This window comes from Mytilus galloprovincialis, chromosome 6, assembly GCF_965363235.1.
Source record: "Mytilus galloprovincialis chromosome 6, xbMytGall1.hap1.1, whole genome shotgun sequence".
NCBI lineage: Eukaryota > Metazoa > Mollusca > Bivalvia > Mytilida > Mytilidae > Mytilus > Mytilus galloprovincialis.
Window position 1 is genome coordinate 57,707,956 of NC_134843.1, and position 18,565 is coordinate 57,726,520.

The following is an 18,565-nucleotide window of genomic DNA, read 5'->3' on the forward strand; positions in this document are numbered from 1 at the left end:
CTAAATGTAGTACCGGAGCGGTATAAAATATTATCCAGTGTTCATCATGTGTACTTAATGTACATAAATATGAAATAAATTTGCACCCATTTGTGCATTTCTATAAATATACATATGGATAATGGAGAGCTCAATCACTGATAATGTTAACTAGTGAAGACAAGATTTTTAGAAATACATATCATTGTTGCAATTGTCATGATTGTAGAGTTAAAGCAGAAGTTTATAATCTAACATTGTAACACCAACGTGTTATCTGTGAGGATCTTTTCAATAGTTTTATAATTTAGGTGCAAATATGAAATAATTACACCATCATCACTTAGAAGAGTGAACATTCTAAAAATAACTGTTTATTATTGTCTGTGTAATGACAACGATGTGAGTTTTATGTGTTGTTGTATTTTCATCAGGTAAAACTATTTTCATTAGGTGAAACTATTTTCATTTCTAATATTCTTTCAATTCTGTCAATGAAGACTTAGTATATTTTCTGGTAGCCATCTTGGAAGACTTGGGGGTCATAAATTCATGTTTGTTTTGAAAAAAAATACTCACCAAAATTGCATCTCTAATATTCTTTTTAATATCTTCTATTTTGTTTTTTCTTTCACTGTAAAATTAGATAAAACACTATTTCAATTTGAAAAGCAAATTTCAAATCAAAACTAAATTACATCTCCTTTAAAGAACCTCAATCCAAACAAAAATTGACAGTTACTTATGCATACATAATATGTGATGTTTATTCCGATTTATTTAATGGAAACAGACAGATAAATAATTTCACTTACTCTGCAGAGAATCCATTCACATGCAATATCCTCATTTGTTTCACAATCGTCGATTTTCCAGATTCACCGGCACCTTTCAAAAGAAAAACATAGTTTTATACATGACCATTCTATATTTTGAAATGGGTAAAACAGGTGTGAAATGGACGACCATATTCGTCTAATACCTCCACTTACCTAATAATAACAACCTATGTGTGGCTCGATATACTTGTTTCTCCTTTTTAAGTTCCTCATCTATCCGTTTATTAATTTGTTTTCTAAGTTTATCTTCTTCATGATCGTCTCCCGTGCCTCCCTTTGGCTTAAAACATCCCATACTGTACAGTATCGACGAAATTTTGCCCGTTTTTGTAGACAACCACACAACAAAAAATATCCCCTCCTGCTTTACGCCGGGGATAATCCTTCACGTATCCTCTGAATTGTTATCGATGAATGATTTAACCTACTGATAGATGGTTTCAATTTTGTCTAAAAGTCCTAAAATGCCTGGCTTAGACATTAAACTGGTGTAATTCTCCTCGTCTGCCGACATTAGCAAGCAGGCAACCATACAGATACGTCAATTTGACAAGAGTTGGGTGGGGTTAAAAGGCATTATGGGAGTTTATTAGAATTAGATAGCAAAACTTGATGACATCACAAACATGTTCTTACGAAATACACAATTTGTGTATTGCATACCAACAAAGAATAATTCATGGGGTTATGCATATTGTTGATTATGGGTAATTTGGTATCGGATATTTAGTTCTATTACTAGCAATAATACCATAGCTGCGTATATATATACAAGTTATAAATAAAAGTATATATATATGTAAACATTTTATTATGTGTCTCAACTAATAAGAAAAAAATATTTAGAGGTGAAATTGTCTTCATTTTCGGCGGGGTTTATGATAATAAATATAAATAAAAAATACCAAATATGTCTTTAGTTTGCGTTTATTTTATTATTTTAATAATTGGTTACTTTGTTATAGCATTATGTTAAATTCAAAATGTCAATTTGCGATTGCAATATGTGTTGACTGGTTTAGGAATCACATCATGAATATTTTTGGGATCATCAGGTGTTTAAACAATGTAATTTTGGCAATGACAGTTTTTAAAATTTCGGTGTAACAATGTTTTTTCTTTAATGACAGTGTGTAAAATTTGTAAAATTGTTATTTTTTAATGACAGTGTGTAAACCTTGTAACATTGTTATTTTTAAATGACAGTGTGCATTATTTTGTAAAATTTCAACAATATCATCTAGTAATAAAAGTGTCCACAATAACAACAACGCTGTCAAAGTTCAAAGATTTGGTGCTAGCGGGAGAACCCGATGTTAAAAAAAACAAATTCATAACTATATTTTTCAATATATAGGTCACAGCTGTAATGCATCCAATATTTGAAAGAAAAAAATAAAATCACATTAATACTGAATATAAACTCCTCATAGATACCAGGACTAAATTTAGTAAATACGCCAGACGCGCGTTTCGTCTACAAAAGACTTATCAGTGACGCTCCAATCCAAAAAAGTTAAAAAAAAGCCAAATAAAGTACGAAATTGAAGAGCATTGAGGACCAAAATTCCTTAAAGTTTTGTCAAATAAAAGCTAAGGTAATCTATGCATGAGGTAGAAAAGTCTTAGTATTTCAAAAAATTCAAAAATTTGTAAACAGTAAATTTATAAATATAACCATATCAATGAGAATTCATGTCAGCACAAAAAGTGCTGACTACTGGGCTTTTGATACCCTCGGGGAAATAAATCTCCACCAGCAGTGGCATCGACTCAGTGATTGTAAATAAACTCATCATAGATACCAGGACTAAATTTAGTGGAAAATCAATTCGGAAAGTCCATAATTACATGGAAAAATTAAATAACAAAACGCATCAAAAACGAATAGACAAGAACTGTCATATTCCTGACTTGGTACAGGCATTTTCAAATGTAGTCTCATCAAATTGCGCTATATTTACATTGATGAGTTAACTAAACAGACACAATAAATAAAATAGTCAAAATATGGGTACATCAGTCATCATCGTATAACAATTTTAAAAGGAACAATTTAACAGAACACAAAAACATCTATCTACAAACACATTCATTGATTTGTGTGTCTGACGTCAGAAAATTTTATACGTCACATAGATTTGTCGTTCAATGTGCATACAAACAATTTTAAAATTTACATAGGCAATGTTAGCATATAGGGTTAAAAAATCAAAAGTATGTAAGAAATAAACCGAGATTGAAAATAGTCTAAAAGTTATATATAGAATTTATAAGGATCCACAAATAGTTAATTCCACTACGCGATTGAATGATTTTGACGTTTATGGTTCAACGTATTTTGTAATTCATAATAGAAATAGATCATAATGACATAAACTAGAACAATATCATACTGACGGGATCTTTTAAAGTACAGAGTCACGTTATAAGAACCAAAGAAATACAAAAAGTGGCATATATACAAAACACGCCACCAAAAAATGAAAGACAGTACAAACACATTGACGAGATGTATAAGCACCGAGCCACGTCAAACGGATATCACATAAAACCATTCAACAGTAAAAGTAATATTAATAATAGAACAAAGACAAATGAAAGAACTATAAAACACGCTGTTAAGATGATAAACAACATCAGTACGCAGAATCTATACATCAAGACCATCGTGTATTATTTGTGAAGTTGATACGGAATATTTATCAACAAGGCCTTGGTACCTTCCGATGATCTTTTTTAGAAAAAGGACGAGACGTTCTTTGACATACCCCTGGTTCATCAACTTAAAATAGCATACTAATTCACTTTGTCAATATGTTATGTCCTGGCAAATACACTGTTGAAAACAGGGGGGGGGGGGGGGGGGGGGGGGGGTGGGTAACATTAAGAAGAGACGTTTCGGCCACATGTTTTTTGGGCCGCAATTCCAGTTCGGCAATAGCCGTTTACATATTTTCTCTAAATTTAAGCATTAACTGATTTGAAATACGTATGACTGTTGTGAAAAGGATTATTACTTAACAAATAGTCGTTTTGTCATAAAGTGTGGTCTAAAACTAAACACTAGATTTTCGTATGGCACACAACAATACTACGAAAGGCCGATTTCATTAAGCCGCAACTCCTCTGAAACCATATAAAGTCGGAAATATTTATAATAGGACGTAGAAATGTTGTGTTTTGCAATTTCTGAATTTGTCTTTGAAACATCTTGTAGAAAACGCCAAATTTTAAGAAAGTATATTCGTAGACATTTATCGATCCGTCTTTTATACGCTTTAATGTCGATACTTCAAAGTGCTACTCGCTATGTTAAAACATATATGTTTTTTCATTTATATTCACAATTTATAAAAGTAAATCATTATAGGTCAAGGTACGGTCTTCAACACGGAGCCTTGGCTCATACCGAACAGAAAGCTATAAAGGGCCCCACAAATTACTATAGTGTTAAACCATTCAAACGGGAAAACTAACGATCTAATTAATATAAAAAACGAGAAACACGTATGAACTACATAAACCGACGACAACTACTGTACATCAGATTCCTAATTTAGCACAGGTGCAAACAATTGCAGCAAGATTAAACGTTTTAATGGTACCAAACCTTCTTCCTTTTCTGAAACAATAATATAACATCACAACATAGAAAGACACACTATAAGATATCAATTGGAAGGCTTAACTCAATCAAAAAATTATGATAAAAAAATTGTGTATAATTTTTGGGACCCTTTATAGCTTGCTGTTCGATGTAAGCCAAGGCTCCGTGTTGAAGACCGTACCTTGACCTATAATAATGGTTGACTTTTATAAATTGTGACTCAGATGGAGAGTTGTCTCATTTGCACTCAAATCATGTACATCTTCCTATATTTATACAAAAACTATTTAGAACGCCTGGCATGTTATATATATATAAACTCTAGTCGTATAAGGGCGAAGAAGTGTATGATTTCCAATGAGGCATGCATCCGTCAGAAAACAGTGGACGAGCTAGGATAGCAGCAGTTATACATGCCATCGAGCATGGCATTTATAAATGAGCAAATCTCGAACCGCATAGTATAAGGTCTTCAACACAGAGCCTTGGATCACCGTGGGCACAGAACAGCAAACTATGAAGGTCACTAAAAAATGACTAATGTGAAACCATTCAAACAGAAAAAAACAACGATCTAATCTAAATTAAAAGAAACGAGAAACGAGAAACGAGAAAAACTTATAAACCACATCAAGAAACGACAACCCTATCATTTTTTAAAGTATAACGGAGTATACTTAAAAAAAATGTAAATAATTTCGATACACCAACTAAACTTAATAGTCACAAAGCCTAAGTTTAAAGAAGAACTGATCATGTTTGAAACCGATATTCAAATGTTTTCCTCATTTCACTTTTTATTGTTGTACCATTTGGTTAGGTGCAATAACTGTCACTAACGATGATGGAAGTTTTAAGCTTCGAAAAGGAAAGAACGAATCATTCTATAATAAAATGAGCGCGATATTATATGACATCGCCAAACATACTTTTTGGAGAGGTAAATGGATGCCCATTTCATATGATTTCGTATGCAGAAAAGCAATTTTAGTTGATTCGTAAAGCACTGCACCAAATGACTGCGTTATATCGCAATGTATTCAGACTTGCCACTTTGTGCAATAAGTATTTTTAGAACATCCAGCTTTTTTTCCCGAAAAGGGGTGGGGTGGGCCCCCTGTCCGCCCTAAACCCGCCTCTGACTATCCCTGATTTATTATAGAAATTGAATGTCTTTTTGTTCAAACAAAATGAAAGCAAGTAATATCTACATAGTTGCATGAGTCGCGAAAATGGTTCTTTGCTCTTGCTATAAAACATGACCAATAATTGCACCACTGTGTATCTATACTATTAAACGAGAAGACCTCATTTTGTGTGTCGCTTCTCTTCCTTCCACAATAAATCAATCATCAGGCCTCTGTGTCCTATAGGTAACTTGCATAGTCGCATTTGTCATCCATTCTTATGATTATTCAGATTGAGTTATTTTGGGAGAAAAACGACAAAAAAGGAGTCCGGATATGATTTCGTCATCAGACTGAATTTTAGTCACAGATAAGACTTCCGGTTGAAACATGCACAAATACAACCAATCGTATGATAGATAACAAAAATGAAAAATAAATAAGCCAATCAGAGCGTTCTCAATGTCATGGTGCTTAGATCGCAAGAACCACAACTATTATACCTCCTTATATGCTTATAGAGGACAATTATTTTTCGCGTTTATCTACATGTATACTACGATTATATTATTTCAATATATACAGACTCTTTGTATTCTGTCTACTGTTTTCTTTGAAATGTTAACTTTTACTATCTTAGGGGTCATACCAGTTGCATATATATATTAAAATAAGTAAAACATGTGACACAAGTACAACCAATCGTATGACAGATAACAAAAATGAAAAATAAATAAGCCATTCATAGCGTTCTCCATATCATGGTGTTTAGATCGCAAGAATCACAACTTTATACTTCCTTAGAGAGGACAATTATTTTTCGCGTTTCATATCATGGTGTTAAGATCGCAAAAACCACAATTATTATACCTCCTTAGAGAGGAAAATTATTTTGGCGTTTATCTACATGTAAACTACGATTATACTACTTTAATATATAGAGACTCTATGTATTCTGTCAGGGACTTTCTATGTTAGTATAGAAAGTCCCTGAAACTATCGGCAAACATTAATTAGGTAAACAAAGTATACATATCCGTACCAATTACAGAACACGGTTTCGTAAATCTTTAACTTATATATCAATTTATCTGAAAAATCAACATTTTGTTTCGTGAGAAATCACTTTCCACCCGTTCTATAAACAATTTTAGGTCCTTTGTAAACAATTTCAGGTCCTTTGTGCACTTATCAAACTCCTTTGCGGTCCTTTGTGCTCCTTTATGCACACAGAAGGTCCTTTGAGGTGTTTTTAGAGACTCAGACAGGTTTTCATAATATACGTAGTTATCATACAAATTTGTAACAAATGACCAAATCAAATGATTCCTCTTTCAGTCAATTCCATCATGCATTTGTCAATGTTTGTATGATGTGATTTAATTTTTGGTGTTTTAACGCCTTTTTAAAGCACCGCTATTTCGATGCAGCCAGTTTTTATTGGTGGAGGAAACCCGGGAGTGCCTGGAGATAACCTGAAGACCACTAGGCCACCATGGCCCCGATATTTGTATGAATTAAACATCAATTGTAGATATACATGTATAAACGTCTTAGTAGTCTAGACGCTCCAGAGTGAAATAATAAAATTGAGAAGGTAAATGGGAAATGTGTCAAAGCGACAACAACCCGACCATAGAGCAAACAACAGCCGAAGACCACCAATGAGTCTTCAATGTAGCGAGAAACTACATAATTAGAATTGGACTGTTTTTAAATATCAAACAGTTACATTCATGTAATGACAAAAATACACCCATATTTAACTCATACGTGAATTGTTTTTTAACAAATATAGATGGCATGTCGACTTCATAAACAATTTTATGAATCAGTTTCAGAAAATTAGAAATTTAGAAAATTAGAAATTTTATGAATCAGTTTCAGAAAATTAGAAATTTAGGGGTGGGGTGATGTCAAGAATCATTTAAAAAAAATAATGACAAACTGTCATTTTTTTTTAAATTATGAAGGGTTTTATTGACAAGTAATGTTTTTTGATAATCAAAATTCTAATATTTATTTACAACAATATTACAATTAGGATTTTACCTAAATTTGCATATTTTAAATTTTTATGTGTATGTACATGCATTGTCATATGCCTTTACATTGAAGTTTTCAATACATAGTAGTATACATGTACTTCAAAGGTGTATTTAAAGCTGAGCCTACAATCATTTATCAAACTCGAAAGAGTTTAAGAGGCGCTAATTATCGTTTCGGATACATGTACTTTACTTTCTGCCTGGCTTTCAAATGTATTCAAAAACATATTTAGGGGTCGAGCTGTAGCACGCCTCTGGGTGCGGAATTTTCTCGCTGTGTAGAAGACCCAATAGTGGACATGGGCTGTTTATTGCAATTGGCCGGGTTGTTGTCTCTTTGACACATTCCCCATTTCCATTCTATATTGAAATTGCAGCAAAATGCCAAATCATCACCTATTCGAGGTAATATCAGAATTAAAAGATGCTGTATGATTTCCTATCAAACAACTCTTCACCAAGGACAAAATGACGTAGAAGTTAGCAACTATAGACCGACGTACAGCCTACAACAATGAACAAAATATGAAAAGGCTTGGGACATCAGTTCGGTCCAAACAGAATCATATAATACAATTTACATGTCTCTGATTCAAAGCACAAACACAAATAACAAATGCACTAAACATATAAACTACAGATCTGAGAGTGCTTGCAACTACTGAAAGCTAGTTCAAAGCCAATAGCAAATAACGAAAAATCATATATGTAAGACTAACATATGCGTCATTCTAAGAGGAAATGACATTTACAGTACAAAGGTCACAGGGTATCTATTTAGTCTATAATCACGACTTATAAATATATTCATTATCAGTTTTTGTTTTTTGTTTTTGTTATTATACCAAAGTCACACTTTATACATGTAGTAAGTAATGAGAAACTATATTAAAAGTAGTCCAAAGATATATATATATATAATGTTTTGTGAATATATTGATTATCGTAATGTCCGTCTCGCATGTAAATTTGTTCTTTAACGTATATAGAAAGCGTGGTACTGAATCTACAGGGGGTACACTGTCCCTTTTTGATCAAACGCGACTGCTTAGTTAGAAAACTTTATGAAATAAATTAAAGATGCAAACAGTATCAGGTTTGTTTCGCCCGGAATCCCGTTCGCTCACAGATTCCCCCCCCCCCCCCCCCCCCCCCCGATTCGCTTAGTTAGAACATGAATGAGGGTCTGCATTGGTGGTCATTCAATACTGTATTCTTTTTTTTCTTCATTTTACTCTTTTCTTTATTCATTCTGCCCATTGTTCTCTATCCTGTTTTGTTTGGCCAATAATTATTCTCTACTCTTTATTTGTGTTTGGTCTATTTTTCTCTATTATTTTTCGATTCTTTATTTCTTTTACTCATTGATTTTGCATTTTTGTCTATTATTCTCTTTTTCAGCCAAATCCACCTTCACAAATAAATGTATACTTGCAGTATGTTTATCAACTAAGCCATCGTCACATGATGATAGATCCCTTCATGGCGCCGACTCAGTATGTTTACCAACTAAGCCATCGTCACATGATGATAGATCCCTTCATGGTGCCGACTCAGGATACGTCACATGATGATAGATCCCTTCATGGCGCCGACTCAGGATACGTCACATGATGATAGATCCCTTCATGGCGCCGACTCAGGATACGTCACATGATGATAGATCCCTTCATGGCGCCGACTCAGGATACGTCACATGATGATAGATCCCTTCATGGCGCCGACTCAGGATACGTCACATGATGATAGATCCCTTCATGGCGCCGACTCAGGATACGTCACATGATGATAGATCCCTTCATGGCGCCGACTCAGGATACGTCACATGATGATAGATCCCTTCATGGCGCCGACTCAGGATACGTCACATGATGATAGATCCCTTCATGGCGCCGACTCAGGATACGTCGCATGATGATAGATCCCTTCATGGCGCCGACTCAGGATACGTCGCATGATGATAGATCCCTTCATGGTGCCGACTCAGGATACGTCACATGATGATAGATCCCTTCATGGCGCCGACTCAGGATACCTCACATGATGAATTCCTTTTTCAAATGGGATTTCAGATCGTAATTTTTACGGTGATGTTGTTTATAGAGAGCCTAACATTGGATACGACCCATGTAAACTCATTGATCATTTGAATAAACCCAAATATTAAAGATCATCAATTTCACACTGTAGAATCTTCGAGTATTGTTTGTATCGTTATCAACATTGATTTTGTCTTCGACACATTGATATAGAGCTGATATATATATTCGACATGGTGATACTATAGATTAAAAGTTGTAAAATTCTTGGGCACAAGGTCGCTCTTTATGACATCTTTACTCTAAATCCGTTGGTTTGGAGCTTATGTATGCTTGTGTATGCTTGTGTTTTAAGAACATGACTTACTAGTATTCATAAGTGGTAATTTGAGTCTTTTATCTTTATATTAATTCATGTTGTATGTGCTTCTTGCCATCAAATTAATCAAACCATTTACATATTTTTTGCCCAGAGTAGATTAGGGATGAGTGCTCATATTTTTTTTTCAAATCCCTTCCACATTTTCTATTTGCCTGTTCCATGCCAGAATTCTGTAATTCGGTGCATAGTTATCATTGTGTGTTGTCTGTCATAGTTGATTTTGTTTATGGTCTTGTCAAAACTAAACACGTTGGTTTCCCTGTTTGATTCGTTTCAGAAGTCAATCAACTCTCTTGTGCTTACATGAAGTGTAATGGTATATAATTCAATAAGAATTTACTAAGTATATTAAATAAAGAAGATGTCATTATCATTCGAAGATCTTCAATAGCCGGTACGGGGTATAGGGAGGTCATCCGATGTACTTTATAAATTCTTATGTTGTACTGTTATACCACTGTCCCAGGTTAGAGGGAGGGTTGGGATCCCGCTAACATGTTTAACCCCTTCACATTCTGTATTTATGTGCCTGTCCCAAGTCAGGAGCCTGTAATTCAATGGTTGTCGTTTGTTGATGTGTTATATATTTGTTTTTCGTTCAATTTTTGTACATAAATTAGGCCGTTAATTTTCTTGTTTGAATTGTTTTACATTGTCATTTCGGGGCCTATTATAGCTGAATATGCGGTATGGGCTTTGCTCATTGTTGAAGGCCGTACGGTGACCTATAGTTGTTAATTTCTGTGTTATTTTGGTCTTCTGTGGAGAGTTGTCTCATTGGCAATCATACCACATCTTCTTATTTTATACTGACCGGCAGGAACTGTTTTTATTGTCACTTGCATTTTTGTTGATTAATTTTACACATTATATGACAGAGCAATGAATTAAAAAAAATACCGCAGTTATTGTAATAAATACTCAAGAGCTTATGGTGTTAACGTTAATTGGCATACTTTTTGTGTTATCTATTAAGTCCAATAACAGATTTTTCATTTGAGACCTCGTATTTGAAAAATGTAATAACGGAGCAGATATCATATAAAAATGACAGACAAGCACACTGTGACGTATGCTGCAAACTACAGGGAATCTCTTAGAACTATAGAAGGTATTCAAATCATGTCATAACTGCAGAAAGAGGTACAACACTTCATGAAGCTGAATATAACTCCTTATGTTTGCAATGTACCATACTAGTTTTTACAGAGTAATGTTACACCATATTCGAGAGACCAAAAAGCTATATGTACTTTTTATCATATATATTTGTTTTTATTTTTTATTGAATAAATATTCTCTTTTTAGACACTCTATAATTTTGTGGTCTATTTTTCTCTTTTTTCGCCTCAGCAAAGAAAAATCATTATCAGCATAGACATATCTAGGATCATCTAGTGTAGCTGAAAACAGCAAGAACAGAACTATGTAAAATTAATCATGTTATACAACATCTGCATCTGCATGTTACAACATGCAAGATCAGATCGGGATTTTATGTGTACCAGAAGGAGAGCTTGTTATGAAGGCTTACTGTGGGGTTGGGTGGGGTGGGGGCAGCCGTTAAACCACAAGGGAGCTTATTCACGCGAAGCATCCATTAGCTAAGTAATACTTAGGTTATGGTTTAACGGCTGCCCTCCAACAGAGGACATATCGTATGCCAAAAGATATTAAGGTTAACGGTTGCTTCGTGAATAAACTCCAAGCTGTCTTTGTGTATACAATATGTTCTCCTCCACATGGTTCCACTGGTTTATTGCATTCGCGAAAAGGTTCTTTCTGATTTCTGTCTAACCATAGATATGGTTATTATATCTATGGTCTAACCAAGGAGGTTATATTAGAAGGAGAGTGAACACTCTGCTTGATACAAAATTAGCATCCCCAGGATAGCAGTTCGATCAGAGAAAAATTATAAAATTATAAAGAAACCGACATGTTTATCACCCACTTGACATGGCCCTCTGATGTACCGGGCTGTTACCGCGAGCAGTTCGGGCTAATAGATAAATTGCATATGTCACGTGGTTTTTATCAGTGAGTGGGTCATTAAAGTTCAGGTGTATTTTGGTAACAATGCAGTATATAGGTGTTATTGATGTGGAAAAAGATCGGACGCGCAATTTCAAAATCAACCGTCTGTCTACGGTGAAAAAAGATAAAGAAATGACAAAGTTATGAGGGTTTAAAGGAAAGTAAGTATGCAATTTTCATTCAACACTACATTGCTTTAAACAAAGATTTTCGCTTTACCTGTCAATTTCTGTTTATGAGAATTGGCAGGTAATAATCATAGAAAATATACGAATATGAAAAGTACTTTAGTTACGGTGACCGGTAACGACCGGAAGAAATATTTGCAATTGAAACATAGAGAAATTTATCGGGAACAACGTGAAAGTGACTTGCTGTAGATATTAACATTGACGGCAATGAGACGGATATTCGTTTCATTTGTAATAAGTTTACTTTTAACATAAAATCTTAATTTTTAATAACTTATAAAAAAATAATCACAATAAAATATTTTTAACATGCCAATAATTGTGTATTATCCGGAGGCATACATATACATGTGTCTGTTATTTAAAATTGCATATTTGGCAATGGATAACGTATTTGCAGTTTGTGCATTTATTAAATAGTATACTTGTTTTTGACATTCAGACATGCAAATTCCTAACTCATTTATTTGGATTGTGATATAACACATACGTATATGTATATATACATATTTTATATAAAAAAGAAGATGTGGTATGCTTGATAATAAGACAACTCTACACAACGGACTAAATCTTACAGAAATAAAAAAAAAACTACAGGTCACTGTAAGACATCAACAATGAGCAAAGCCCATATCACATAACAATTATCCTTTCTTCTTCTTAATTTACTAGAGGTCTATTCAAGGAATTGTATAATGAGAATCTACTTAATAAATGGTATTCCGTGTCCGTGTTTGTCACTGTGAGGAGTAACCATTTGATTCTTGGGTTGGTCTGGTTGGCCTGGTTAGTTATATCAGAAATTTAATACAGCTAGCTTAATACATGCAAAAGCAGTTAAATTTTCGGTCCAAGAAATCTTTCCACCAAGAAAATCAATTACATGTAGTTCACTTGAAATCTTCCTCGTATATATATTATTTAAATGTAATTGAATGAATACATTAATAGGAAACATTGTTAATATCCAGTGTGTCTTCGCTCTTATGTTGTGTTAAAAGATAATTCAAATAAATTCAACATTGATACATGTGATATAACTAATACTTTACTAGTATACAATATACATGCTCCGTGTTGAAGGCCGTGCATTGACCTATAATGGTTTGCTTTTATAAATTATTATTTTGATGGAGAGTTGTCTCATTGGCTCTCATACCACATCTTCCTATATCTGAATATATGTCTTAATGTATGATACATTTTCAGAATGGAAAACACGCTCATATGTAGACTATGTGGAAATGGAGTGAACAATTGTGTTGACAGAACTCCCACTCATAAGTCATGTTTTGAAAGAGACATTAAAAATGCTTTAAAGATAGACATTACTGAAGACACTGACAATCACCCATGTTTTCTTTGTAATTCATGTAGATGTAAGCTTCTGAGATGGCGAAAATTAAAAACCAGCAACAAGAAAGATATTAAGATTAATATTACGCTTAAGTCTGCTGCAAATAAGAATGAACAATTGAATATGAAACTTCTAGCAGATCTTGGAAAAGAAAATGGATTTTTTTTAAATGAAGAGACCCAGTCCTACTCCGAGTTGGTAAAAATTTACTATGAGGAATATATTCTTCGAATTAAGATTCACCTTAGTGGAAAGTGGGAAGCATATGTGAGAAATAAGCCGGTAAATATAGATTCATCATTTCAGACATTACCTGAGAAAATAACAAATTATTCTATGGTAGACTTCTTCCAAATGTTGAAATTATACAAAATATGTAAAGGAAGCAACCAATTTACCGATGTATGTCGAGATACAAATGAATACGGCTTAGCAGTTTTTTTCAGTTCAGATGGGTTAGTTAAGGCACGCGAGGAAGAATCCGTGTATGGAAGGACAGTACGAACGGAAAGTTGTGAGATACTGACATGTACTGAAGATTGTTGTGCTGTGTGTAAATTGTACAGGAGTGATCTTGTGCAAAAGAGATCAAGAATAGTAAAAAGTCCTAAAAGCTTTACGAATTTGAAATACTTTACCTCACAACAGTTGAAGGACAAATATGACCAACAGAGGGTAGAGATAAAAATACTGAAAAGGAAAATTGGACATTTAGAAGAGAGAGTAGAAGACAGCTGTATTGAAAATGGAATTCATTTGGACACTGATCTAGGACAGTCTTTCTTGGATATAATCCAGAATAATGACAAAAGTGCATTGGAATACTTTGAAGCAGGAAGTCCACAGCATGTACTTTGGAAACAACAGAAGCTGGCGGCAGAATCCAAACACATGCGTCAAATGAGATGGCACCCTACTTTAATAAGATGGTGTATTGCACTTCATTCTAAGTCACCAGCAGCATACAAAATGATTAAGGACAGTAAATTCTTAGTGTTGCCCCATGAATGTACTTTGAGGGATTACACTCAATTCACAACTCCCGGATGTGGCAGCAATCCAGAAGTTCTTCTTCGCATTGTGCAAGAACATTTGAACGAGGTACCAGACTTCAAAAGAAATGTTTCCCTCTTGTTCGATGAAGTTAAAATAAAATCTGGACTGGTTTATTGTTCTGAAACAGGTAACCTTATTGGTTTCTGTGATATTGGATCGGTAGGGAACGATCTAGCTACATTTGGAAGACAGTGTAATGAAAAAGAAGAAAAGAATGAACTTGCAACACACATGTTAACATTCATGGTCAGAGGTATTTTCAGCTCTCTTGAAAGTGTGTTTGCATATTATCCTTGTACTGGATTCAATAGCCATCAGTTATACTGGGTTGTATGGGATGCAATTGGCAATTTGGAAATAGTTGGTTTCAGAGTCAGAGCAATTGTGTGTGATGGAGCAACACCCAATAGGAAATTCTATAGACTGCATAGCACAGCTGTTAACCAAGGGGTATGCAACTATACAACTAATTTGTATTTTCCCGAAAGAAGGATTTATTTCTTTTGTGATGTACCCCACTTACTGAAAACCACAAGAAACAACTTAGAAAACTCAAATTGGCACAACAAGACGAGAAATCTTCATGTAAGTTAGTCATAAATATAGAATCAAATAATTAAGAACATGAAGAAAGGGCTTTACATGTTAAGGTCTTAAGCATGCTGCAATGTATGTGTATTTATGGTATGGGTTTTACTCATTGTTGAAGGCTGAACAGTAGCATTTAATTGCCTATGTCCACATCATTTGAATTAATTTGGTGGATAGTTGTCTCTTTGACAATCATACCAAATCTCTTTAATTTTTATATAGAAAATGTATTGGTTCCTGTACGGTAATACCCAAACCTTTTTTAAACAACATGCATGCATCACACAGGACCACACATGAAAAAAGTCATGAAATTGAAAATATATGTCTAACTACAAAATGGTCACATTAGGACCGTTGGCAACCACTTTTTATGTTATTACATATATACAGGGAATAAAATTTCAGTGTTTCCTAAATGTCCAGTTGCAAATATTTCTGGAATAATCATGACGAATTAATTAAAAAAAACGTTGTTTTTTTTTAATACAGTATAATGGTCAATCTCTTCAATGGACACAAATAGTGAGATTGGTTGAGAATGATCTTCAGGGTCTTGGTTTGAGACTTCTACCCAGGATTACAGTGGAACATCTTTACCTGACACCAACTCTACGAATGCGTGTTAAACTGGCTGTTCAGGTAATAACTAACATAACCAATTTTAAGACAATTTGTTTGAAAGAGAAAATAATGTTATTGTGGTTATTTTTTATACTAAGGTGTTGTGCTTTCTGGTCTCTTCTCTGTTTGTTCTTTAGTAATTTTATGTAGTTAAACAGTAGACCTTAATTTTATGGTTACACAGGTTTTATCTCATAATATATATATTATGTTTCAAGTTTGCGGTACCAGTGTTTTAGTAACTCATATGTGTATGTATGTTTTACAGGTCTTGAGTAGTAGTACAGCACATGCCTTGGAACTGATTGGTAGACAGGACACCCAGTCTTTGTGTCTTTTTATTCAGAAAGTAGATACATTTTTCGACTGCTTAAATGTGAGAAACATCACAGAAGGTTTACACACTAAAAAACCAGCATTGCTTCCTTATAGAGATGTTCAAGATTGGCGGTTTGAGGTAAACTTAAATGTGATCAACATGTACAAATTAATTTAAGATGTAGTGCATGTTTGTATACATGTAAATGTTGGGATGTATAAGTACCTGACCACGTCCACTTGTATTTTATTTCTATCTGATGAGTTAAGAATTTTTTAACTGATTTTTATAGATCGTTCTTATGTTGTATAGCTGACTATGCGGTATGGACTTTGCTCATTGTTGAAGGCCGTACGGTTACCTATAGTTGTTAATGTTTGTGTCATTTTGGTCTTTGGTTGATAGTTGTTTCATTGGCAATCATACCACATCTTCTTTTTGATAAGTACTATATAAAGACAAGCAATATTAGATACAAATAGATATATGTTGTTGACTGCATTCTCGTCATAATGGTCATACACTGTAATTATGTAATTTTAAATGTGTTTTCATTGAATGACAATTTTACATCATTCATGATAATTATATACAAAACACTTCCAATTGATGATTTTGAATATTTCAGTGGCTGGAAAAAGATTTCATTGGGTGGCTTGATCAGTGGGAAGCCAGTTGTCAGCAGCAGCCAGACTTGACACAGAAGGAAAAAAACAAGTTATGCTTGAGCAGAGAGACTTTAGAAGGATTTCGAATAACTGGTACTATTACAGTTCATATTTTTCAATTTGTACAATAAATAACAGTTTCATTATCTCAACTTTTTCAATTTTTGATAAATATCATGCCCAAAGGAATACACACATGCTCATAAAAAGACAAAATATTGTAAGATAGAAATTGTATGTAATTAAGTTTCTAATTTTTGTACAATTTGTTTCTTTCAGTAAAGTCTTTTGTGTCCCTTGCAAGAGAGCTTTTACCCCTTGATGATGTAAAGTTCTTAGCCAGCCACAAATTCAACCAGGACCCATTAGAAGCATACTTTTCAAAGCAACGTGGAATGGGAGGTAGATGTGATAACCCAACTGTCCAAGATTTCCAAAGGAATGCATTAGCCTTACATGTCACAGGATCGCCAACTGTTATGGCCTCAGCACGTGGAAATTGTCAGCTAGGGGAAATGAGAGACTTTCAAAACAATCCCATTCCTCGAAGAAAAAGACATTCAAGATAGTCAATAATGCTTTCTTTTATTACAAATTTTATCAGTAATATGAACATGTTTGGTAAAAATTATAATCTAGATACAAAAATTCGTTTTGTTTGATTTGTTTGTCATGACAACATGATCATGTTAAAGAACCAATCCATTTGTCCTGTTAAGGAACATCAATTTATTTTTTATTCTCCTTATTCAATTCTTTTCGCATACTTTTCTGTGTCTTCCTAGACAATGAAGAATCATTCCTTTTCTTGGAATACATGTATGCTTTGCTGAATGCATTCATTCGAAGATCAATCCAACAGGAGACAAACTTGCACAGAAGTATTAACTTAAGTTGGTCATTATCAAAGCTTTGTACAATTTCATTAAACCCAATGTTTACTAAGCTATTGTTCATAATTTCTTTTTCAAGTATGTCTTTTGATACACTTAGGCTAGCATCCGAGTCATTTAGATATTGCCTAACTACAAGCTCCATTCTTCTAAAGAAGATGAAAACATCATCATTAATTTCGTAGACTCCTCCACGATTGATTAAGTCAATCCATTGTTTTGTGTAACTTATGTCTAATATAACCTCCTTGGTCTAACAAACTATCAATGTATGTGCTCTTCTATTTCTTAAATTTCTGGTTTCTTGTCATTCTACAATGTTCGAGTATTAGAATTGAATCACTTAAGTGTAAAGTAGTACTAGTACCAGCTTGGTAAGCATATGTGTCACACATCCTGTTTATCTGGATTTGAAATCGTGCTTGATGAAACGTTCTCCTCTTTTCAGTATGCTTTCTATCTTCTCTATTTCCTTGATGGTAAATGGTTGCCTGTCAAATGACAGTACCATATTCCGATCGATCCTACTATGGCTTTAGGTAGGCTATTAGTTTTCACTCTTGTGGACATTTGCGTGTGTGTCTTCCTTCTCATGAAGTCTAGAGTACAGCTTGCTATATATGTTTAAAACGGCTTCATCTGATAGTTCCACTTTAATTCATCTGATGTAGTCCTAGGTATATATATATATGGGTCTGTTTGAACTTGTTCTAATATGTAATTGTCAATGTGATAGAAGTATGTTGATTAGGTCAGTTAGACTGTTCTGTAAATTGATGCTGCGTGAACATCTCCATTCTTA

General features: G+C 33.9%; 2 protein-coding genes across 5 annotated transcripts in view; one reads left to right on the plus strand and one right to left on the minus strand.

Annotated features, from left to right (window-relative positions):
• The window catches only part of LOC143079958 (guanine nucleotide-binding protein G(s) subunit alpha-like), a 72,724-nt gene extending 71,346 nt beyond the window's left edge, over positions 1–1,378 (minus strand). For 3 of the 4 annotated variants that reach the window (XR_012979561.1, XM_076255591.1, XM_076255590.1), the window contains exons 1-3: positions 972–1,378; positions 795–867; positions 559–613 (exon numbers count right to left, since the gene is read on the minus strand). Coding sequence is in view for 3 of the 4 variants with exons in the window: in XM_076255591.1 (XP_076111706.1) it covers positions 559–613; positions 795–867; positions 972–1,113 (270 nt within the window). In the remaining variant the exon portion in view is untranslated. The remainder of the gene's footprint in view (positions 1–558; positions 614–794; positions 868–971) is intronic. The other variant, XM_076255592.1, reaches the window with a different exon arrangement.
• A 12,092-nt stretch (positions 1,379–13,470) lies between these two features.
• On the plus strand, positions 13,471–17,464 carry LOC143078224 (uncharacterized). Its single transcript, XM_076253155.1, has 5 exons — positions 13,471–15,253; positions 15,752–15,901; positions 16,152–16,340; positions 16,831–16,963; positions 17,150–17,464. Exons 1-5 carry the CDS (start codon positions 13,736–13,738, stop codon positions 17,437–17,439), a joined length of 2,280 nt encoding a protein of 759 aa, XP_076109270.1. The 5' UTR covers positions 13,471–13,735; the 3' UTR covers positions 17,440–17,464.
• Positions 17,465–18,565: the final 1,101 nt, after the last annotated feature.

What these genes read in the sequence shown, in the direction of transcription:
- LOC143078224 (XM_076253155.1), top strand. Translation starts at nt 13,736, where the DNA reads ATGAAACTTCTAGCAGATCTTGGAAAAGAAAATGGATTTTTTTTAAAT. An exon ending in ACAAGACGAGAAATCTTCAT is followed by an intron (nt 15,254 to 15,751) that starts GTAAGTTAGTCA and finishes TTTTTAATACAG; the next exon opens with TATAATGGTCAATCTCTTCA. An exon ending in GTGTTAAACTGGCTGTTCAG is followed by an intron (nt 15,902 to 16,151) that starts GTAATAACTAAC and finishes TATGTTTTACAG; the next exon opens with GTCTTGAGTAGTAGTACAGC.